At 50.2% G+C, this 21,130-nt stretch overlaps 1 protein-coding gene across 2 annotated transcripts in view; it reads left to right on the top strand.

The window, feature by feature from the left end:
* The window catches only part of MAP3K9 (mitogen-activated protein kinase kinase kinase 9), an 82,013-nt gene extending 61,543 nt beyond the window's left edge, over nucleotides 1-20,470 (top strand). The window contains exons 6-12 of one of the 2 annotated variants that reach the window (XM_045451394.1): nucleotides 3,500-3,740; nucleotides 5,442-5,564; nucleotides 6,924-7,077; nucleotides 9,416-9,484; nucleotides 10,898-11,010; nucleotides 11,988-12,791; nucleotides 14,095-20,470. In XM_045451394.1, coding sequence (XP_045307350.1) covers nucleotides 3,500-3,740; nucleotides 5,442-5,564; nucleotides 6,924-7,077; nucleotides 9,416-9,484; nucleotides 10,898-11,010; nucleotides 11,988-12,791; nucleotides 14,095-14,579 — 1,989 coding nt within the window. In that variant the 3' untranslated portion in view covers nucleotides 14,580-20,470. The remainder of the gene's footprint in view (nucleotides 1-3,499; nucleotides 3,741-5,441; nucleotides 5,565-6,923; nucleotides 7,078-9,415; nucleotides 9,485-10,897; nucleotides 11,011-11,987; nucleotides 12,792-14,094) is intronic. The other variant, XM_045451396.1, reaches the window with a different exon arrangement.
* The last annotated feature ends 660 nt before the right edge of the window (nucleotides 20,471-21,130 follow it).

Here is a 21,130-nt window from a genome sequence, read left to right as displayed (position 1 = left end):
AGTATCCACAGAGGTGAAGCTTAACACCAGCACCTATGTTGCTTCTACTACAGGGGCCAGGCTGGACCTAAGGGCTAAAGCTGCGGGCATAAGCGGCGTCCATGTGTCTCTTGGTTAGTTTCTGTTTTCCCTTCTCATTCCCCATTATGGGCATTTGGGAAGCAATTTAATATAATAACAGTAGCTAAAATTGTGTATGTCTTTCAAGTTCTTTCACTTGAAATGTCTGATGATAAAAGAACCTTGTATCCTTTTTATCTTGGGGGGGGGGGGGTTATGGCCCTTGCCCCCAGCATGTAGGGCAGGTATTATCTTTTTCATCTCAAGGCTGAGGGTCAGTGACTTGTCTAAAGTCACACAGCCAGTATAGTGAGAGGCAGAATCTTGAATCTGGATCTTCTGATTCCAAAACCTTTTTCTCTCCAATATCATTGTTGTTTCCCTAAACAAATGACTTAAAAATCATTTCTAGAGCTGATGTGAAGAAATTAAACTTTTTTTTTTTTTTTTTAATGCCATATAGCAGTCCTAAACCTGGTACTATTTGGCAAGTCAGTGAGCATTCTGCAGGGGAATGGAGTGAGTCTATGACATCTTTTGTGACCTGGGGGGTGGGGGGAATCTGACACTGACCTTGGAGCAGAGTAATTAATCGAGTTTGTTCCTGTTACTAATGCTATTCCAACTAGAAGAAACCTAGAGTTGCTGGTTCTTTTTAGACTGTTGAATCATTTGACTCTTGGTTTTCTTTCTTTTGATTGATGAAATTATAAGGGTACTAGCCACTAAGAAGAACTTGGATTTTGTCAGTAAATAGTTACTAGGAAAAGCCAAACCCATTCTCATAACAGCTAACATTCATAGAGCATGTTCCCTGTGCCATGCTCTAAGTAATTAATATGAGTTCTTATGTAATCTTACACAATAAGATAATAATTGTCTTATGTACCATGTGCTGTCAGTGCTGTTAATTCCATATTGCATATGATGCCCATGGTAATTCACTCCAGGCCACTATTCAGCCAGTTTGTTCCAGAGTCCTTGCTCTTTTTTCTTTTTCTTTTTTAAGTTTATTTTGAGAGAGAGAGAGCATGTCCACCACAAGTGGGGAAGGGGCAGAGAGAGAGAGAGGGGGAGAGAGAATCCCAAGTAGGCTCTGCACTGTCAGTGCAGAGCCCGACGCGGGGCTCCAACTTAAGAACCTGAGAACATGACCGGAGCCCAAGTCAAGAGTCAGATGCTTAACTGACTGAGCCACTCAGGTGCCCCCAGAGCCCTTGCTATGATGCCTGTCCATAATAAGGCTTGTAGTTGGGCAAGTGAGGGCGAGATGGATAATGAGCTTTCTCTCTGGAGAGATTCCTACTCAATCATTGTATGCAGATAACGTGATTTGCATACTAGAAGACTGATCCCCAAATAGGCGTTTCACAAGCAGGAGACTCACATGTTTGAGTGTTCCAGATACATGGTGCCATTGGCAAGTACTCCACAAATGTCCTGGTTTCCCATATGATTCAGCTCATTCTCAGCGTGTCTCAACTTGACAGCTTCCACATATAGTGACAATAGATTTGTCTCTGGACTGGGGTCTGACTTCCCACAAAAGAGGGGGCTACAACACAAACCATCCCCTAGACAAGAGCGCACAGGAGAAGATGACTTAGGAAAGCTGAAAGCAGCTTGAACTTTTTAACTTTCCCATCTGGCAGCAAAATCAACCAACCAGGAATGATTTTCCTCAATCTTCCGTGTGTGTGTGTGTTCTCCTGATGGTGAAAACAAAGTACCGGGAAAGGAGAGCCAAGGTTTTGGGGGGAGCGTACAACAGTTGCTTATTTCATTAAAGAAGGAGAAGTCCAAAAGTTCAGGCTCATCTCTCAGACACTTTGGATGAATCTGGGTTCCCGTAAAGGCGTGTATTTATAAAATTGAATTCTGTCTCCCCCTGCTTTCTCATTCACGCGTTGACACTGAGCACCTATCATGTACAAGACAGTTTTCAAGGTGCTAATCCTTTTCTCACTTCTGCCTTTTCTATAACATCTATTATCAGTTTTGATACTCTCTTGAGAGTAGAGGGCAAGTTGAGTGAAAGTTCCTAAATGTCAGAATATTTTATTCCCCTCAGGTCTCTGTTCTCTCTTTGTTCTCTACCCACTGCTCAGCTTTGCCAATACGTGTTCACAAACTTTTTTCCTAGCTCTAGGCTCCCTTTCTACAGTCCAGAATGACTTCTTAGAGTGGAGCATTCCATGGAGAAACTGTAGCTTTCGACCACAGAAGTGTTGCTCTGACTACTTTATTGAAGAAATGCCCATTTTTTTTTTTTTAGGTTTGACTACATCCATGCCCCCTCACTTCAGTCTTACGCCCTGGGTAACCAGTGCTAACAGTTTAGATGCCAGATTTGACAATTGTAGGTACATGTTCTGTTCTCATTCCTGTTTCCTCTCCTAATACCTAATACTACCTCCCCTTCCCCCCCACCCCCCATCTCAGGAACTTCATAAATTCATGCAGAAGGAAAAAGGGGAAGCAGGCAAGAGGGCTTGCCCATCTACTAGGGCAGTGGTACTAGAGCAAGCACCTGGCAAAGACTTTGGGAAATGTTTTCTCTTCTCTTTGCTGTGCTGTCGTGGTCCTTGCAGAGCAAATGGTTGTCCTTTGAGATAAGAGGAGAGTTCAAACCACATGCCTCAGTAGAGTCGCTCACCAACTGAACAGAGGTTTAGAAGACTCCCTTTTTTGAACAATCACTCTGGAAATATATTTTTATTTGAGTGTTAGGTGATGCCTGGAGGGTGATTCATTTCTAGGGGGGGCACATTTTAAGCTAGATCACATTTAGTTGGCTCCGGTTTAAGAAACGTCCCTTATATAATGGGGGAAAAAATTAAAATAGAACCAAGTCTGTGAATTTTTTTTAAATGTTTTTATTTATTTTTTGAGACAGAGAGAGAGAGAGCATGAGCAGGGGAGGGAGGGGCAGAGAGAGAGGGAGACACAGAATCTGAAGCAGGCTCCAAGCTGTCAGCACAGAGCCTGACGCGGGGCTCGAACTCACCGACTGTGAGATCATGACCTGAGCCGAAGTCGGAGGCTTAACCGACGGAGCCACCCAGGCGCTCCCCAAGTCTGTAAAATTTAAGGACAGGATTATATTTTCTACCCAACCCCCTCCCCCATTTTTTTCCAATCACAGGCAATTTTTATCAGTAATCAGGGAGCACCTGGGAACTACCAGCCCCTGTCTCCAGGGCTGCGGTAGCCGTGTCCTCAGTGTGGCCGTGCACAGCCTGCCTGTCCCCAGCGTCCGGCGTGGTCAGGTGTCCGTTTACCAGCTACCTGTGAGGCCTGCATCTCCTCCTGGGACCGGGGGTATGGGCATCACGGGAGCGCTGTCCAGGTTTCCGGGAAGCACTGGCCCTCGGGGGCCCTCGGCCTCCACCCCTGCACTGAACGCCCCGTCTTCTCCCCGCTGCGTCTGCCGCTGCAGGAGCTCCGCACCTGGGAGGAGGAACTGACGCGGGCCGCGCTCCAGCAGAAGACGCAGGAGGAGCTGCTGCGGCGCCGCGAGCAGGAGCTGGCCGAGCGGGAGATCGACATCCTAGAGCGGGAGCTCAACATCATCATCCACCAGCTGTGCCAGGAGAAGCCCCGGGTGAAGAAACGCAAGGGCAAGTTCAGGAAGAGCCGGCTGAAGCTCAAGGATGGGAACCGCATCAGCCTTCCTTCCGGTCAGCGGTGGGGCTGGGGGCGGCTGGGGGGGGGGGGGGGTAGGGAGCAGGGCAGCCTGCTGCAGGGGACCCGGGGGGGCGGCCAGGGACGGGGCTCTGGGGCTCAGAACGGAGCAGATTGGACGTGGCCCGTTCCGCTCACCGGAAAGACTGGCCTGCGGAAAAGCTACCCTGCTCCGGGGGAGTTTTTGAGGGTGACTGATCACGGGGTGTGAAGGAAGACCGACTGGTGGCTGCTGGACCTGACAGGCGGGCACGGTCCAGACTGACAGTCGCGTGGTGGCTCACGTAGACACGTCTCACATGAGGCAAGCCCGGTGAAGAGGCCCAGAGCTGCAGGGGCAGATTCCGGGGCATGCGTATGCCAGAGACGAGAGAGCAGAATAACTTATCTCTGGCTTTCTTTAAATAATTAGTTGTGTGTGAGCAGTGGAGATCAGGATTAATGTGTAAGAATTTGATTTATGCACAACCTTTCAGAAGCACATTGGGTGAATAAAGGCATATCTGGAGTACGTCCAGGCTTGGGGAAATGCAAAGTAAAAGGAATCTGTGAATTAGAATCTTTGTGGGGTGTAGTGTACCCGTGGAGGGAGGTGAGTGTGTGTTTATGTAGATGAAAAAAAATTCGTTGTAGTCTAAGTTTATCAGGTCTGGGAAGCAAACCTATAGAAGTGTAAGGAAGCAAGGGAAAAGGGCGGAATAGGAACAATAGCCGATGATTATAAGCACTGGTGGCTTCAGTACAGACAAGGGAATCCATTCAGTGAAATTCCGTGACTTTGTTTGTGGGACATGTTTACTGGTGTCCATGTTGCACATTTTTTCTGGCCAGGCAACAGGGAGTCTTTGAGTCCCTCTCAAACGTGTTGCGTGTGGTGCCACGCTGCTGCCGTGTGCTGGGGAAGGCTCATAGGAAAACAGTAGCTCCCACCTTCCGGGACACTGCATCTAGTGGGGAGACCTAGGTGTGAACACTCAGCTGTTCACACTTCTCGATACATGAGGACACTGGAACTTAGAAATCCAGAGCTGCGAGTTTTACGTTCTTCATGCTCTGCCATAACTGCCTCTGGAAGACGTCACAGTCTGGACCATTAGCCCCATTGCCCTCACTTTCCTAGGTTCCCACCAAGGATTAGTCCTAATTACTCTGCCCTGCCTGCACTCAATGAGAAACATCAGTCTCCCTGCTTTGGTCCCTAAGAAAAGGGGGCATGTACTAATAGATTGTAAGAAGCAGAATTGTTTTTATTTATTTTGAGAGAGAATTTTGAGAGAATTGTTTTTGTTTATTTTGAGCTGAAATCAAGGGTGGGACACTTAATCGACTGAGCCACCTGGGCACCCCAAGAAAAAGAATTTTAAGTTAGATTTCCTAGAATACGCAACAAGTCTCATGTCTTAAACAACTATTGTAAATCTGTATATATAAGATTCGCTTAGACAGTGAATTTTCCTTCTCCTCATATGTTGGTCCTGCTGCCCTGCCTTCTTTGGGGAGAAAGAGAACATTTCCTAGGTGAACAAGTTGCTTCTTGGGAAACTGGGGCCTGTCCCTCAAGCCCAGGACATGTCACTTTTCTCATAGGAACTAGATTATGGGAAAATGTGTCTAGCGGGGATGCATTCGCTTTTCTCATAGGAACTAGAGTATGGGAAAATGCTAATGCACACACATGTCTGTGTTTCCCCAAGCAGATTTCCAGCACAAGTTCACGGTTCAGGCCTCCCCCACCATGGATAAAAGGAAGAGTCTCACCAACAGCCGCTCCAGTCCTCCTGCGAGCCCCACCATCATTCCTCGCCTTCGAGCCATCCAGTGTGAGACTGTTTCCCAAATTAGCTGGGGCCAGAACACACCGGGGGCACCTGTCCCCTGCTCTGTCCAGCCACCGACTGGCCCAGGCTTGCTCCATCCATAACTTCTGCCACCTCTCCTCGACAATGTGTATATACATGCACATATGTACGCAAACCCGTAGCCCTCCTTCTTGTCTCTCTCCATTAGCTTTACTACTGCCTCCTCTACCTTTTACTCTTAGATCCCAGCAAAGGGGGTTGTGGGTATCGACGGGATCCTTAGTGAACTACAAAGCAATTTAGAAACTGGTGTGTGATATAGATACCCTGGTACCTGGCCTGGGTTGGTTGGTACCCTGGCCTAGGGACCTTGTGCACTCTCCGCCATGTTTGGGGCATCACTGTTTTGCTTTTGTTCATGCTTCCCAGGGAAGGGTGTTTTCAAAGTGTAGTTCCTAAGAGAACTCGTCAAAGACTTTGTGATAGGCCAAATTGGGACCGATTTTATTTTCACCACCGTGTTTACTGAAAAGAATTTACACACACACACACGTGTGTGTGTGTGTGTGTGTACATGAACAAAGTAGTTCCCCTAACTTAAAGACAGAGATTTCATTTTTTTAAAAGCCCTAGATTTCTGGCTATCCTTGAAAAATCGGTTCGTATCAATGGATTCCCTTTTTCACGTGGCCGCAGTTGGCTAGAACCAATGGCAGTTTCCTTATGCACCGTATTTTGCCTCAGTCCCCTCGGCTCCCTATTTTTTGGTGTCTGGAATCATTCACTCATTTATGATGTAAGCCTCTGAAGCATTTGAGTTTCAGCCCTTGTTATAAGGTAGCAATGTCAGAAGAATGTTCCTCCTCTCTTATCTAGTATATTTCTCTAGGCCTGTTCCCTCCCCTTCTCCTACTCCTGACTTCCTTCTCCATAGTCTTGAGTTCCTCATTATCTTTCTTTCTGCACTTCCAAGTCTTCCTTACCCCCTTATATTTTTTCTCTCCTTCCTAACTCCTCACCCACTGCCCCTCCCTGTCCAGTCCCACCCAACAAAACCAAGTTCTTTAAGTCAGCTCTGTTTGGAACTCTGCCGTCTGGCTGGCCTGAGCTCCAGCTTTGCATTGGACTTACGAGAATCTGGGCAGTTTTTCCATGTTTGGTACTTTGCGAGTGCTCAGTGATTGGTGGCTGAGGACTTGAAGGCTCCACTTGGGCACGGAGTTTTTGAGGAGGTGTGACTTCTTCCCTGTAACTCCGTGCGTGTGTGTCCACGTGCGCATGTGTCTGTGTCTGTCTGGTGAGGTAGAGGCTAGTTTTGTGGGGGGGGGGGGGGGGCCCTGTCTTTCTTTCCGGATCCCATCCAACTTTTGTTATTCACAGTGACACCAGGTGAAAGCAGCAAAACCTGGGGCCGGAACTCAGTCGTCCCCAAAGAAGAAGGGGAGGAGGAGGAGAAGAGGGCCCCCAAGAAGAAAGGACGGACGTGGGGGCCAAGTACACTTGGTCAGAAGGAGCTTGCCTCGGGAGACGAAGGGTAAGAGCCAGAATGTAAGAGATTCTTTCCACTTAAAGATGGGTATACCCTTTTAAAACTATGATATGAAACACCGTCTCCTCTGTTGTGTTTCATTGCTTTCTGAGAAATTACAAGCTTCAGTTTTCCAATGTCCTCATTTCCTGAACCTCCTAGGACAGGGCTCAGCATACGTTTTCTGTAAAGGGTCAGATAATAAATATTTTAGGCTTTGTGGGTCACATCCTCTCTTTTGCAATTACTCACCTCCTGTGTTGTAGTGCAAAGGCAGCCATAGACCATGGGCACTTTGTAAATGAATGAGCGTGGCTATGTCGATTCAGTAAAACTTTACGAAGGTAGGTGGTGGACAGGATTTAGCCCCCTCGTTGTAGTTTGCCGACACCTATAGGGGTCTGACTCAGAGTTGCAGGTACATTAAGCATGAACCAAATGTGATGAGTTCAGCCAGGTGTCCTACTTGTACCCGGCTCTTCCCTTAAAACATCCGCTCGGAGCCAAGAGAAGGAAGAGCAAGGCTTACAGGCCTCTCTTGACTTGGAGGCTTATTCCGAAGCAAGGGCACGTGGAATGACCCAGCCCTGGTAGCGAGTACACTCAGATGTGACCCCAGGGCCAACCGGAGCTTCTCTTAAGCCCCACCTCATTGCTACACGGACAGGTGTGAGCGCGTCCTCTGAGCGAAGCAGGGGACCCGGCTTCGTGCCCTGGATGTGTTTGTGTTCTTACAAGTTAAATTCTCTCAAGTCCCGGTTCTTCGTAGGCCAGTCGCTCACTGTGTAGTGGTGGCGAGCATAACCCCTGACCCCAGGCTGCCTGGGCGTGAATCCTGGCTCCGCCATGCCTCACCGTGTGGCCTTGTGTTTCCTCATCTGTAAATCGGCGGTTATACCAGTACCCATCTCCCGGGGTTGATGTGAGGATTAAATAAGTCCATTTGGGGAAGTGCATACAAGATTAGCTGGCTCATAGGAAGCATTTGTAATACCTGCTGTGATGGTTCTTCCCTGCTCCTGGTGCATTTTCTATTTCCTACCTTATTCTTGGTGTTAGAGGCTAGAATCCTGTTTTTTGACTTTTCTGAGTGTGAGAATAGGCAGTAATCCCCTTTGCCCTTTTCAGAGACTTTCCTGAACTTGTGCCTGAACCTGTAAGTGGCCTTGGTATTCCTTTGAATACTAAGAAGATTTCATGTCCAAAATCTGTTCTCTCATGTCAGATCTGAGCTGAGAACGAAAATAGCAATTTGATTCAAAAAGGATTGACTCCGAAGCCAGGCTTTAGAAATCACAAATACCTTGGAATAGAAAATTTAGGTACATAGGGTGAACGGCCTGAGCTCTGTGAGGGCTCGATGATGGTCCTCTAGGAATGGTGAATTGCTCTGCTGTGCTAGGTCCTGTAGAGGCAGGATCTCCCTCAGTTTGGATTCCTTCGAGCCCTGGGGTAGAGTAGGGTTAGGATGGGTCTGAAAGTCAGTCACGCTGAATCCCTGGATGTTTCTGACATTTCAGTAGCTTCTCTGGTTCTGCTTCATTTATAGATGTTTTTCGTCTTGTTTAGTAAATTAACTTTGGTTCATGTTTCAAAATATTAACTTTGAATTTTCTTCCTCCTTGCATAGATGTGTCCTCAAAACTACTGAAGCATTTCATAGAGGTGGGGGAGGGGAGGGGCAGAGAGAAGGAGAGACAGAATCCCAAGCAGGCTCTGCACTGTCAGCGTAGAGCCCAATGTGGGACTCGAACTCAAAAACTGTGAGATCATGACCTGAGCCAAAATCAAGAGTTGGACGCTTAACTGACTGAGCCACCCAGGCGCCCCAAAATATGACTTGAATTTTTTATGATTCTCAATTCCTGTTGAAGAAATAAAGTATATTCTGTTCATTCTCGAGTAAAAGCTTCTTTAACGTCAGAAATTTTGGGAGCCTCTGTGTGATAATATTTCTAATTTTAGCCCCTATCAATGGAAGAAAATAATCCCTAACAACAAAAAGCTATATTGAATTCAGTAATGTTAAGTGAATATACATCCTTTAAAAAACGAGTACATATCTGTAGGAAACGTATGCACTTGCTTGTAGATAGCTTGGGTATCTGTGGGTTCACACGGCCTCTGCAGTTATGCTGTGGCTGCTCAAGGACCTTTGTCCCACAGATTGGGAGGTCCTGGGTCTCCTTGTTAGGATTCCTTCATCGCGTGGGCTTTGCTTACCGGGCCAGAGGAGGGCAGCTACCAATGTAGCTAGAGTCAAGCCTTGAGGGCTCCCATGTGGGAGATACTGAATTGGATGTACCCACTGTCGCCTACTACTGATTTTCTTTATTCATTGAAGATCCCCTCAGAGACGTGAGAAAGCTAATGGTTTAAGTACCCCATCAGAGTCTCCACATTTCCACCTGGGGTGAGTCTAATCTTCACCCTTTCATCAAATGTGTTCGTAATAGTCCCCTTCCATTTCCTTGTCCTCACAGCACATCCGGTAGAATCAAACCTCATTATTGCCAAGGCTATGCTGATTTTTTTCCTTTAAAGCAGTACCATCGTGCACCCTGGGAAATTCCTGTGTTGGTCTGACTTTCCCTCTCCTCACTTCTCTGATCACTCCCGTTGTGGGGATTCTCCTGGCACCCTTAGTGTTAGGGGGCAGTACATGACTATTTATGCTTTGAACTTTAGCACTGGCTTTGACTTTGCTAATCTGGATTCCCCTTGAACTCAGAGCTGGAGGTGATGTTATAAGATCATCAGCTAAAAGTCCCAGGCTGTGGGTTTGGTTAGCATGCTTATCCCTGGCTGTGTATTTTGGTTGAAACCAATGGTGGCCGGAATACACTTGAATTCACTGGTGTTTCTGACAGCACTTGAAATAGAGATCTGAAGTGAGGGGAAAAGTTGGTCCCTCTCTCTCCCTCGAGATGGACCGGGAAGAGTGGGCTTTAGCTGAACAGCTTTTCCTGGCCCTAAAATGAGAGCCACCTCTGGTTATAATCCTGGTATGTCCAAGGCAGCCATAACCCACGGAGTCCTCAGCCTTCTCTCTTCGTTGTCCATTAGAGAAAAGACCAGTGCTTCTGGGCCTCTGATTCCCCCATCGTAAAGGGGGTTGATGGGGTGCCCCGTCAGGATCCTCAGAGTTACTGGCTGGCAGATGTGAGCTCATCACAGGGACTTGAAAGCAAGCTCCTGCCCTTTTCCTCTTCATTCCCAGACAAACCAGGGGCTCGAGTGCAGCATTATGTACTACCCACATAGGTCTGTCCCAAAGTGCACTGCTTTGGTGCAGCTTTGTTGGCTGATTTTTGTTTTTGAAAAGTGGATGGCTTGGAAAGTTGCCTAAGCATGCCGTGAGCTTGGAAGGAGAAGTTGAGAAATGGCCCATCCCTGCTAGCTCATCTGCCCAGGGCTCGCCTGGGATCACAAGGCTTCGAATTGCAGTGTCTCTGATGTCAGCAGTGTGCTGGACACAGTGTCCTGGAGTGATCGTCTCTGCCTTAAGGTGGGCTCAGGCAAGACCCTGGCCAGTGCTGGGCAGTCCTCATTCTTCCTGTCTTCTTGCCGGCCTGCCTGCTAGATCTTTCCACAGCTCCGTAGCAGCATGTGAAGGGGTGGGTTCATGGCCCTGCTTTTCTTTTCCTGGAGCATGTGCACTTCTGTTTGTGACACGAGGGGACCCAGTAATGTTCGTTACCCCGAGGCTCTTGGGCTTTGGTGGAATTAAGCACACAGAAAGAGACGTTTCCATGGGCCCCTGGAGGTGAGGGTGGAGTAAGGGAAGTCACCAGTTCTAACAGTTCCCCCATTTCCTCCTATTTAGCCTCAAGTCCCTGGTAGATGGATATAAACAGTGGTCGTCCAGTGCCCCCAACCTGGGGAAGGGCCCGAGGAGTAGCCCAGCCCTGCCAGGGTTCACCAGCCTTATGGAGATGGGTAAGCATGGCCCTTGTCCTGACTGTCCCTGTTCCCTCAGGGAACTTCTGGCCAAGCTTCTGGGAGTGTTTGAGGACTCCTAGTACCACCTCATGGGGATTGTCTCCTCTTTGACCCAACTCCTGGGCCCTCATCCTATTCCCTCTTCATTGGCTCTACTCCCATTGCATCAAACCTCCCCAAATCACAGTTTGTTCCCACTGCTGCCATGGAGCCTGCCCTTGGCCTCCTATCCCAGGGCGCCGGTTGTAGTCTCCTTAGGGCAGTGCAGAGGGTGAGGACTTGAATCAGGCGCTTCCATCTGCTTGGGTCTCTTTGTATTTTAACGTGGGGAGTCTGCAAGACAGGAGATGGTGGTGGAAGACACTGTGGTCTTTCTCTAAGGAAGCTTTCCAGTTGCCTGTGATTGCTGAATGGGTAAGGTCTTCTCCAGGCTCCCTCTCTCTCACAGATAGGATGTCCTCTTCTCTCTGAAGATTTCCAAGTCTTAGTAGGTCAGTCTACAGCGTAGATGGGCCTTCACCCATGTAGGGGATTCCAGTCCGTTGCGGGACACTGGTCTTGAGACCGGCCTCTAGGCCACTGTTGTAGAAATTCAAGGTCCCTTCCAGTTTTAAGGTGCAAAACAATTAGGGATGTTTCTGTTCTACCCACTATTCTAGGAAACTCACACACTGTACCTCTTGTGTTGAGGATCCCAATGCAAGAAGCAGGAAATTAGTAGATTTGTCTGTACACAGGAAAATAGGCTCTGGAATGAAGAGTGATTGCCTCATATTGGCCACAGTTGAGTGTGGAGGGGTAAAACCCTGTGGGTTCAATGCCCGGTCCTTATCCTGCCTGTGAGACTGTTTGACCCTTGCACTCCTGAAAATCCACCAGGAGGCCCAGGGTTGGGGAGAAGGGTGAGATTCTTACTCTTGCTGCCTCATTCCCATTTCCTGTCCCCCACACCCTGCCATTTTTGTCGTCTCCAGAGGATGAGGACAGCGAAGGCCCCAGGAGTGGGGAGAGTCGTCTACAGCATTCACCCAACCAGTCCTACCTCTGTATCCCGTTCCCTCGCGGAGAGGATGGGGAGGGCCCCTCCAGTGATGGAGTCCACGAGGAGCCCACCCCAGTCAATTCAGCCACCAGTACCCCTCAGCTGACGCCAACTAACAGCCTCAAGCGGGGTGGCACCCACCACCGCCGTTGTGAGGTGGCTCTGCTTGGCTGTGGGGCTGTTCTCGCGGCCACAGGCCTGGGCTTTGACCTGCTTGAAGCTGGCAAGTGCCAGCTGCTTCCCCCAGAGGAGCCTGAGCCACCAGCCCGGGAGGAGAAGAAGAGGCGTGAGGGTCTTTTCCAGAGGGCCAGCCGTCCTCGTCGGAGCACCAGCCCCCCATCCCGGAAGCTCTTCAAGAAGGAGGAGCCCATGCTGTTGCTAGGAGACCCCTCTGCCTCCCTCACGCTGCTTTCTCTCTCCTCCATCTCCGAGTGCAACTCCACCCGCTCCCTGCTGCGTTCCGACAGTGACGAGATCGTGGTGTACGAGATGCCCATCAGTCCGGTTGAAGCCCCACCCCTGACCCCTTGCACCCACAACCCCCTGGTCAACGTCCGAGTGGAACGCTTCAAGCGAGACCCTAACCAATCCCTGACTCCTACCCATGTCACCCTTACGGCCCCCACGCAGCCCAGCGGTCACCGGCGGACTCCTTCTGACGGGGCCCTCAAGCCAGCGGCTCTCCTAGCCAGCAGGAGCCCCTCCAGCAATGGGTTGAGCCCCAGCCCAGGAACAGGTGAGTCCCGTCCTCCTTTTCTCTTTCCTGCTCTTGGGCCTCCCGGGTGTGGCAAGATTGGAGTGAATGGCAAAATTAGAATGACAGTTCCTCCTCTGACTCGGCCCACCAGGACGTGCTGCCCTGGGGTTGGAGAGATGGCCAGGCCGACTGATTTCTCTCTGTCCTGTGCCTCGGCAGGGGGCTTCTCTGAGGAGTGAAGGCAGACCGCAGGTTCTGGGAAGAATCGGACCCAGGGCTCCTGTAGGATGTTCAGGCCCTGGGTCTTGGAGGGCACAGTGCAGTGCCTTCAGGGCATAGGAGGGGCAGGAGCCGAGCTGTGCTCGTTCCCTGAAGTGGAGACAAAAGTTACCAGGAGGAATGCTACACTCATACAGGAGGGGTATTTGTGCCACGTAGCTGGGCTCTTGCCTGTGATTACAGCTTAGTACAGACCTACTCGTGGGCAAGCTTCCTCCCATGCATCCTGCCTGTATCGCTCATCCCTTGTTCGTGCCTGACTCCGAATCCAGATACATTCCTGTGCCTGGGCATGAGCTCGCCTTCCCTGTCTGACGCTGAGCCACCTGGGTGTCCACATCCCTGTCTTTTCCTGCCACTGTCACTTGCTCCCTAGAAGACCGAAACCTGACTTTGCAACCCCTCTCACCCAGTAGGAGAGGAGATGGCGACTGGGATTTCAGGGAGATTTTGAGTGTAAATGACAATTGTATTTTCCCTTTCGGCTTTAGATTTTTTTATTGTACTCAGGTGTGTGTCCTCTTTGGGAAGAGACCTTATGACTCATCTTCAGATTTTTGAGACCTAGATTTGTTCTGGCCTCACATGTTTATTAAATGGATGAACTGGAAATAAACAGACACTTCCTTACGTCAGGGGCCAGCAAACTTTCTCGGTAAAGGGCCAGATAGTAAATATTTTAAGCTTTTGGGGTCGTACGGTCTCCGTCGTAATTACTCAACACTGCTGCTGTCGTGGGAGAACAAGCCGTAGGTGTGGCTGTGTTACAATAAACCTTGATTTGCAGACCACAGGGTGGCCCATGGGTCGTAGGTTTTGCATTGCAGATGTGACCCCCGTGTGTCCTCTTCTTATTTTATTATCGGAGACAGTGATCATGGCCTTCTAGTTCACTGTTGTATCCCCAGTGCCTCCCAGCACATAGTAGGTGCTGCTTAAATATTTGTTGCTCGTGTTATTCCAGGTGAATAGGGATGTGGCACGTATGGGGAGGGAGCAGTGTCTATCTGGTCTAGAAATGTGTGCCATCACCTGATGCCTCTCCCTCTGTCTCTTTGCCCAGGAATGTTGAAAACCCCCAGCCCCAGCCGAGACCCAGGTGAATTCCCCCGCCTCCCTGACCCCAATGTGGTCTTTCCCCCGACCCCAAGGCGCTGGAACACACAGCAGGATTCTACCCTGGAGAGACCCAAGACCCTGGAGTTTCTGCCTCGGCCACGTCCTTCTGCCAACCGGCAACGGCTGGACCCTTGGTGGTTTGTGTCCCCCAGCCATGCCCGTAGCGCCTCCCCAGCCAACAGCTCCAGCACGGAGACACCCAGCAACCTGGACTCCTGCTTCGCTAGCAGCAGCAGCACTGTGGATGAGCGGCCCGGACTCCCGGCCCTGCTCCCGTTCCAAGCGGGGCCGCTGCCCCCTGCTGAGCGGACGCTTCTGGACCTGGACGCAGAGGGCCAGAGTCAGGACAGCACCGTGCCGCTGTGCAGAGCCGAACTGAACACACACAGGCCCGCCCCTTACGAGATTCAGCAAGAGTTCTGGTCTTAACACGAAAAGGGTTGGGGGCGGGCAAGGGGGAAGCAGGAGGAGATGGGGGGAGCTGGCTGGCACAGCCCTTTCTCGGAGTTGGACCCCCTGAAATCCAGCCCTACTTCTTGCACTGATAATGCACTTTGAAGGTGGAAGGGATGGAAGCAGGGCCACTTCAGAGGGCCCCCTGCCCTGTAGGGCCTTTCTGCCCATGTCCACTGGAAGGGGCTGCGGCCATCAGCTCTGGCTGTGTAGGGGAGGGAGGGGTGCGTGCATGTCCCCCACCCTCCACAGTCTTCCTCGCCTTTACGGTGACTCTGCAGGGTCACTCAGCCAAATCTGTCTGCTGCCCCCTCTCCTCAGCCCCCTGGGTAAGCCTGGAGCCTGTCCCGGAGTCCTTTTGTTAGCCCTGAGTTCAGCCTTCCCAAACACCAGTATTGGATGATCTGTGATTGATTTTGCTCCTCTTCCACATTCTTCCCCAGCATCCATGAATCAGAGTCTCATCTGGTGTGAGATACACGCTTTTCTGTGCCCTAAGCCCTTACGTGCCCGCTGGAGGACTGAAGGCAAGGTGCCCCAGTGTGGGACGTAGGAGTTGAGGGACCTGGTACTTACCCGCCTGCCCTTCCAGGTGCCCCGCTTATTTATTTGAGCCCCACAGGGGTAAGGGGACCTGGGGGGAGGAGAGGGAATTAGGAAAAACAGAGTCGAGTGGCAGCAAAGAGGGTAACAGAGTCTGCCCTTGTTCCTTTCGGAAACACACAAATAAAGGCAGAAACCAGCACCTGTTGATGGCATCCATCTCCTACCCGGGGTCTGGACGTGGCCAGACCAGTTTCCGATACAAACATGCTCATCCCAGGGATAGTTTCTTGGGAGACTCACTCACTGGTGCCAGTTCTGAAGCCAGAGACAAAGTTCCTGTGTTGGTCCGTTATGTTGTTCTGGTCGTTATGTGTTATGCCCTTCCCTGGATCTTTCCTCCAATCCCTGGAGCCAGTGGATTATGTGTTTGGCTGGTAGATATCTCTGCACTGCACCAAAATAGCATATTGGTGGTGGGGGGGTGGGAGGGTCCCGGACACTGGGAGCTGGAACTGTGGGGATTTCTTCTCAGCCACACCATCCATTACGGAATGCCCTTGAAGTAAAACGGAGCCATTAGTGGTACCTTCCACGCACGGATATGGTGAGGCGATGATGTTCGTGGGGTGCTTAGTGAGCCACTGATATACAGGAACCTTTGAGCCCCAGGCACTGCAGACTGACCGAGGGCTCATGCCTCTGGGCACAGGTGGCCCCTGATGCTGGGCTCTGGACCCTGAGCTGGGTAGGAAGGAGAGCAGAGGCCAACCCTGACTTTTCTGGAATCTGTTTCCTTAACTGGAATGTTTAGCTGCTTGTGGAGCTTCCTCCTGTGTGCCTGCACCATTTCCACTTCCCCTGGGGCCTCCCGTGTCAAGTGTGAGCGGTTGCCTTTGTGCAGGACGCACACGTAAACTTGATTGGGAGCAGAGCCTTGGGTCATGCTCCTCTCCCCTCCAGACTCTCCAAATGTGGCTTCCCTGTCTCTTATCATGGAATATTTCCTTGGAGACGTTGGCGGACCGCCTGCAGGTTCCCTGCATTTGCTGCCCGCCTGCCAGAAGGAGGAAAGCAGTGAAGCTGGCACAGATGATGAGTTTGGTCACCGCTCTGTCTCTCTGTCACTATGATCAAGTCCCAACCCGGGAATGAGGAAAGGGGTGACCTTGGTTTTCGAATGGCTCCCTGTTTTATGAGCTCGCTGGCACTTTGGTTCAAGGGCCCCCCCTCATCTTGGGTGGGAGGCACTCAGTTTTGTTGCCCATGGTGTCTCATCTCTCTCCTCTTTTTTCAGTGAAGACTGTAGAGATTTTTTTTTTTTTTTTTTTTTGCCTCCGTCCCCTCACCCCTTGGCTGGGGTGGGGGGGGAGGGGTTGTGGAATGTGAATCCTATTAACAGTTCCAGCCAACCGAGGGACTCCTCTTCATTCTTGATTGGGGAGGGGGCCACAGATGGTGTGTTCTGGGCCCTTCCCTGGACTCTCCATAGCCCCAGTTCCTAAGTCTCTAATGTGTCTATAAGCCCTTGGCTCCACTAAATGGCCCTTTGGCGGGGCGCAGCACACAGCATAATCCAAACCTTGCTGGCTCTGGGCAGTGCTCTGTGCTGTGAGGCAATTGACCGTTTTCTACTTTTTGTTGTTAGGTTGCAGCCATCTTTTGGGGAAGTGGTAGTATAACTGATGTAATGGGCACGGAGTGGTGGCCACTCGCCATTGAGTAAGAGGCTGAACCCATTTCTTACCCCTCCAGCCAGAGGAAAGACAAAGACTGGGTCTGCCATTGGTAGAATTGCACCTGTCGGAGGCGGAAGCAGGATTAGTCCGAGGCTGCTTCGTGAGCTGGCGCAAAGACAGAGGCGTTCTCTCAGCTCCTCCATATCCCGTCTCTGATGGGCCCCTGCCTGCCACGTTCTCTCTCTGTAGGGTGAGGCGTGGTGGGATAAGGATCCTATAGAATTTGAGTTGTCCACGTAGGCTCCCTTGTCTCTATGGTCACGGTCAGGAGCAGGCCTTGAAGCTGGGATTGAGCCCCTGCGTTGGCAGTAGCCAGAATCCCTTTTTCTCTTTCCGTTTCTTTCCTTCTCTCTGTTCTTGGCAGGTGTTCATTACCCAAAAGTGATTGGATGATTGGAATCCAGTGGCCCCCAGCAACAGGGGCCACCAGTGATGGTGATTGGAAACAGATACTGCTCTCTGCCCTTTCTCCTCAGATCCCTCGTCTCCTTCCACTGATTCTAAACAGGATTATCCTCTGTTTACCCCCCCTTGGGGATCCAGGTCCCTGCCAGGGGCTGAGTGGATGTCTCCATTATCCTCATATTATTTCCAAGAGGTTTGGTGGTTACTCTCTCTTCACTTCACATCCTTTAGTATCCCAAGGGTCTGGTAGTAATGATGAAGGTGATGATGATGATGTCTTCTATTTGTCAACTGAGAATAGTGCTACCCTTTCCTCCTGGCCTTTACAAAATTGCATCATTTTCCTTCTGATACACTTGCTGGTAGAGAAGAGAAAATGCTTAAAGAGGAAGAAATTCAAGGGAAGGGAAATTTGAAAGCTGCCTGGACTGGTCGCTGAGTCGGGCACCAAGCTCTAAGACTTGAACAAGGTGTCTGTCTTCCACCATCTGTTTTGCTGTCTGGCTCCCCTTTTAGCCACTCTCACATTTCCTTCCTGTAAAAGCAACCATTACCTGTTTCCCGGTCAAGGGCAATGAGAACATGTTTCAGAGCAGGTCGGCGAAGCATGCAGCTCCCAGCCGCCCATTAGGACAAATTGCTGACCGTAACAGTGTGGTCCTCACCACTTTTGCCTCTAAGGGACTTGCCTAGTGTTTCTTACTTTGGTTTCTGGAAGAGTAGTGGTTTGGAGCTGGCTTAGAATGACTAACGGGGGCCATGGTCAGGCACATCTTCTTCTGCGTTTATGCAGCACCTGGTGTTTACTTACAGACCTCCTTCCTGATCCCCCCACTTAACTTGTCAGGCTGGTCTTTCCCAGCATTAGTGTCTTAGGAAGGAGGAAAATAGGAGACCGGGAGGCTGGAGTCAGCATCAGAATGACAGTTTGGGGTCTTGGAGTTTTTAGGAGTCATTCCCAGAGTCTTGTTTTTTTCGAGACTGGAATGAGGCCAATTTAATTCTTGGAAGAATCTTTGCGAGAAGGTCTGCCGGCCCTTGGGATGCATGTCCTGGTGTGAGGTTCTTGACAAGGCCCCTTTCCCTTCAGACCACGGTTGCTCAGGGACACAACAGGACACCCCAAGGGCATCTAGGTGTGGCTTGTTGTCAACACTCCTATTCCTCAGTCCCCACGTTGGGCCCCCCTCCTCCCGCTGGCCCCCACAAGGAGGGAGACCCCTCCTGAGCGTTGCTAACTCTTCAAGCTTGCTTTTAACAAAAGCACAGAACAGCGGGTTCTGAAAGGCTGGAAGGCTGTGAATGGTTACACTTCAGGGAGCCTTGATCTTTTCTTCATGTGTTTAATTAAGCCTGTGCTTTTGACTCAGGTATGTGAGCAACCCCCCCCCCCCCACCCGCCTTCAAGCTGGTTGGAAACACTCCATTGCCTCTTGGAGGATTTGGGGGAAGAGGCAGGTGTTGCCCTTGCTGTAGTGCTGGGCCTTTCCTGAAAGCTCTGCCAGAGACTGGCCCTGGGTCAGGGGTGAGAGCAGCCCGCACCGCAGTGTGTTGTGATCATAAATGACCATGGTGGCAAGAACGGCAGGAACACGGTGACCTGAGCTGCCCACATGCTAGTGTGCGAAGTTGCAAGTGTCTCCTCCCCTCTGTGGACCTGTGAGCCCAACAACGAACTGAGGATGATGCTCTCTTCCCTACCTGAAGCACGAAGCCCTTTAACTTTAAAATGTGTGGTCCTGGAACCCAGGGTCCAGCACTGATAAGCCTCACCTTGCTAGTTTATTTCCCTTTGTGGAGAAAAGTGTGGGGGTTGGGTGGGGTGGGGGGTGGTTGTAGGTCAAAACCAGCCGAATACTGGCAATTTCCTGCGGTTCAGCCTACTAGGCCACTTGCCTCTCTCCTTGGCTTCAGGCCTGAGGATGGCTTCTTGTCAAGCTACATTTAGTCCTAGGAACACATTCCTAAATGCTCTCTTCTTTCAGACAAATCATTGCTTTCTTAGATCAGGAATTCAAATTAGTAAAAATCCACATCAGAAAGGAGAACCCGCTGCTGCTTCTGGGAGTTCTCGGTCCCTGGCACCTTCCGGGCCTTGCCACTGGACCCTTGGCATCTCAGGCACTGGTGTTTGAAGGCAGGAGGCAGAAACCGGAGTCCCGGCTAATAACGGCTAATTAATAGGATTTAGGTGCCTAACCAGCCTGACCCAGCTCTGGGCTTCTGGTTCGCTGTGCAGGTCAGGTGAACCTCTCATCATCTTCTCAGACTGCTGACGATTTCCCATTTGTTCTGATGAGATATTGACAGCCCTCCCGCTTTGTTCATTTCCGGTCTTGGGCACTGGCAGCACCCTGGCCTCCCTAGACAGCTCAGGGAGCCGGGTCATTTGTTGTTCTGAAGGTCGGGCTCTTTCCTTAACCTGGAAGCCAGTAGGACTGGTCTTCCTGATTCTTACTGCCTGTGGTTCCCTGCATCCCCCGCCTGTAGCCTTGCTTCGGGTTGTTAGCTCACGACTACAGCTAGAAATTGAGAAGAGCCATTGTGTTGAGCTTCATGCCCTTGGTACCCAGCTGTAGCAAAGAAGGGAGATGATGAACTTGTCAACTTTCTCCTCTGATTTTCCTCACTATCCATCCTAAACACACACGCTCGCACATTCACACACTCACATATTCACATGCTCACATACAGATTTAGACTATCTTCTAGAGGATTAAGGAAAGAAGTTGGAGATGGGTTTTACTTAGTTCGCAGAAAAGCTTTCTTTGGGATTTTCCTTCCTGTTAGAGCCTTTGAGTCTAGGTAAAGTGAAAGTTCACATATGTGTTCGTTTTGTTTCTCTGTAATTAGCTACTAGTTTTCATCCCTAGGCCTTCCCTGTTTCAGTGTCTTGTTCATATGTCCTAACCCTGTGTCCTTGAATTCCCATTTTGCTTTGGGATTTAAGTTATTGTAATTTGTCAACAATATTTAAAAATAGAAAAGTCCTGAAGGAAACTTACCAGGTTCTTTTCTTTGGCTTTTTTTTTTTCAAGGTACTGTAAATTGTTAACTAGGGATGCCAAGCAGGCTTGGTTCAATGGCTAAACCTCTTATCGTATTACAGTGTAATGCCGATTCAGCCTGGTCCCACCACCAGAGCACACACAGACTTGAATAAAACTGTTATAACAATGACTTCTGGTTTGCCGTGGTGCTTTGTAAGCTTATCCTTTCCCCACTTTTTAATTAAACAAGATATCCAAGTAACTGGCTCTTGTGGGGGGATTTCCATATGTAGGGAAAAATAAAAACCATGGCTGTGGCACAGGAAACAAGAAGTGGGGGGAAAGCCTCCCTGAAGCCCCTGGAGCTCCCAGCTGGACCACAGAGGCCCTTCTGGCACATGGTGCTGAGCCACACCTGCTGAGATGATTCAGTCTCTTCTCACAACTGACTTCTGCACAGGCTATGGCTTTGGGCTTTCAGAGCCCCTGGAAGCGTGTGCTGTCTCCCACCCCTATCATCATCCACCCTGATGTTCCTGGTGAAGTTGTAAATGGGGCTAAGAGGACAAACAAGTGGAGTTGTACACGAGATTTTCTGCCTGTGAGGAAAATCTTGGATTCCTTGTCATCTTGATACTCTCAATGGCACTTGCCAGCTGTGTAACCTCGGGCAAGCCACTTAACCTCTCTGGGCCTCTTCTGGAGCAAGTTGATCACCAGGCAGCCTTTGTGCTTTCACTTTCCATGATTGTATATTGGGTGGGATGAGGGTGAAAACAGACGGGAAGAACTGTGTTGGGGGCTATCCTCTGCTGCCTTTGTCCCCTATTTCTTCATTCAGCTGAATGCG

The sequence above is a fragment of the Leopardus geoffroyi genome, chromosome B3, assembly GCF_018350155.1.
Source record: "Leopardus geoffroyi isolate Oge1 chromosome B3, O.geoffroyi_Oge1_pat1.0, whole genome shotgun sequence".
Taxonomy (NCBI): Eukaryota; Metazoa; Chordata; class Mammalia; order Carnivora; family Felidae; genus Leopardus; species Leopardus geoffroyi.
Note: the sequence above shows the minus strand (reverse complement) of the source record. Positions and strands in the feature narration are given on the sequence as shown.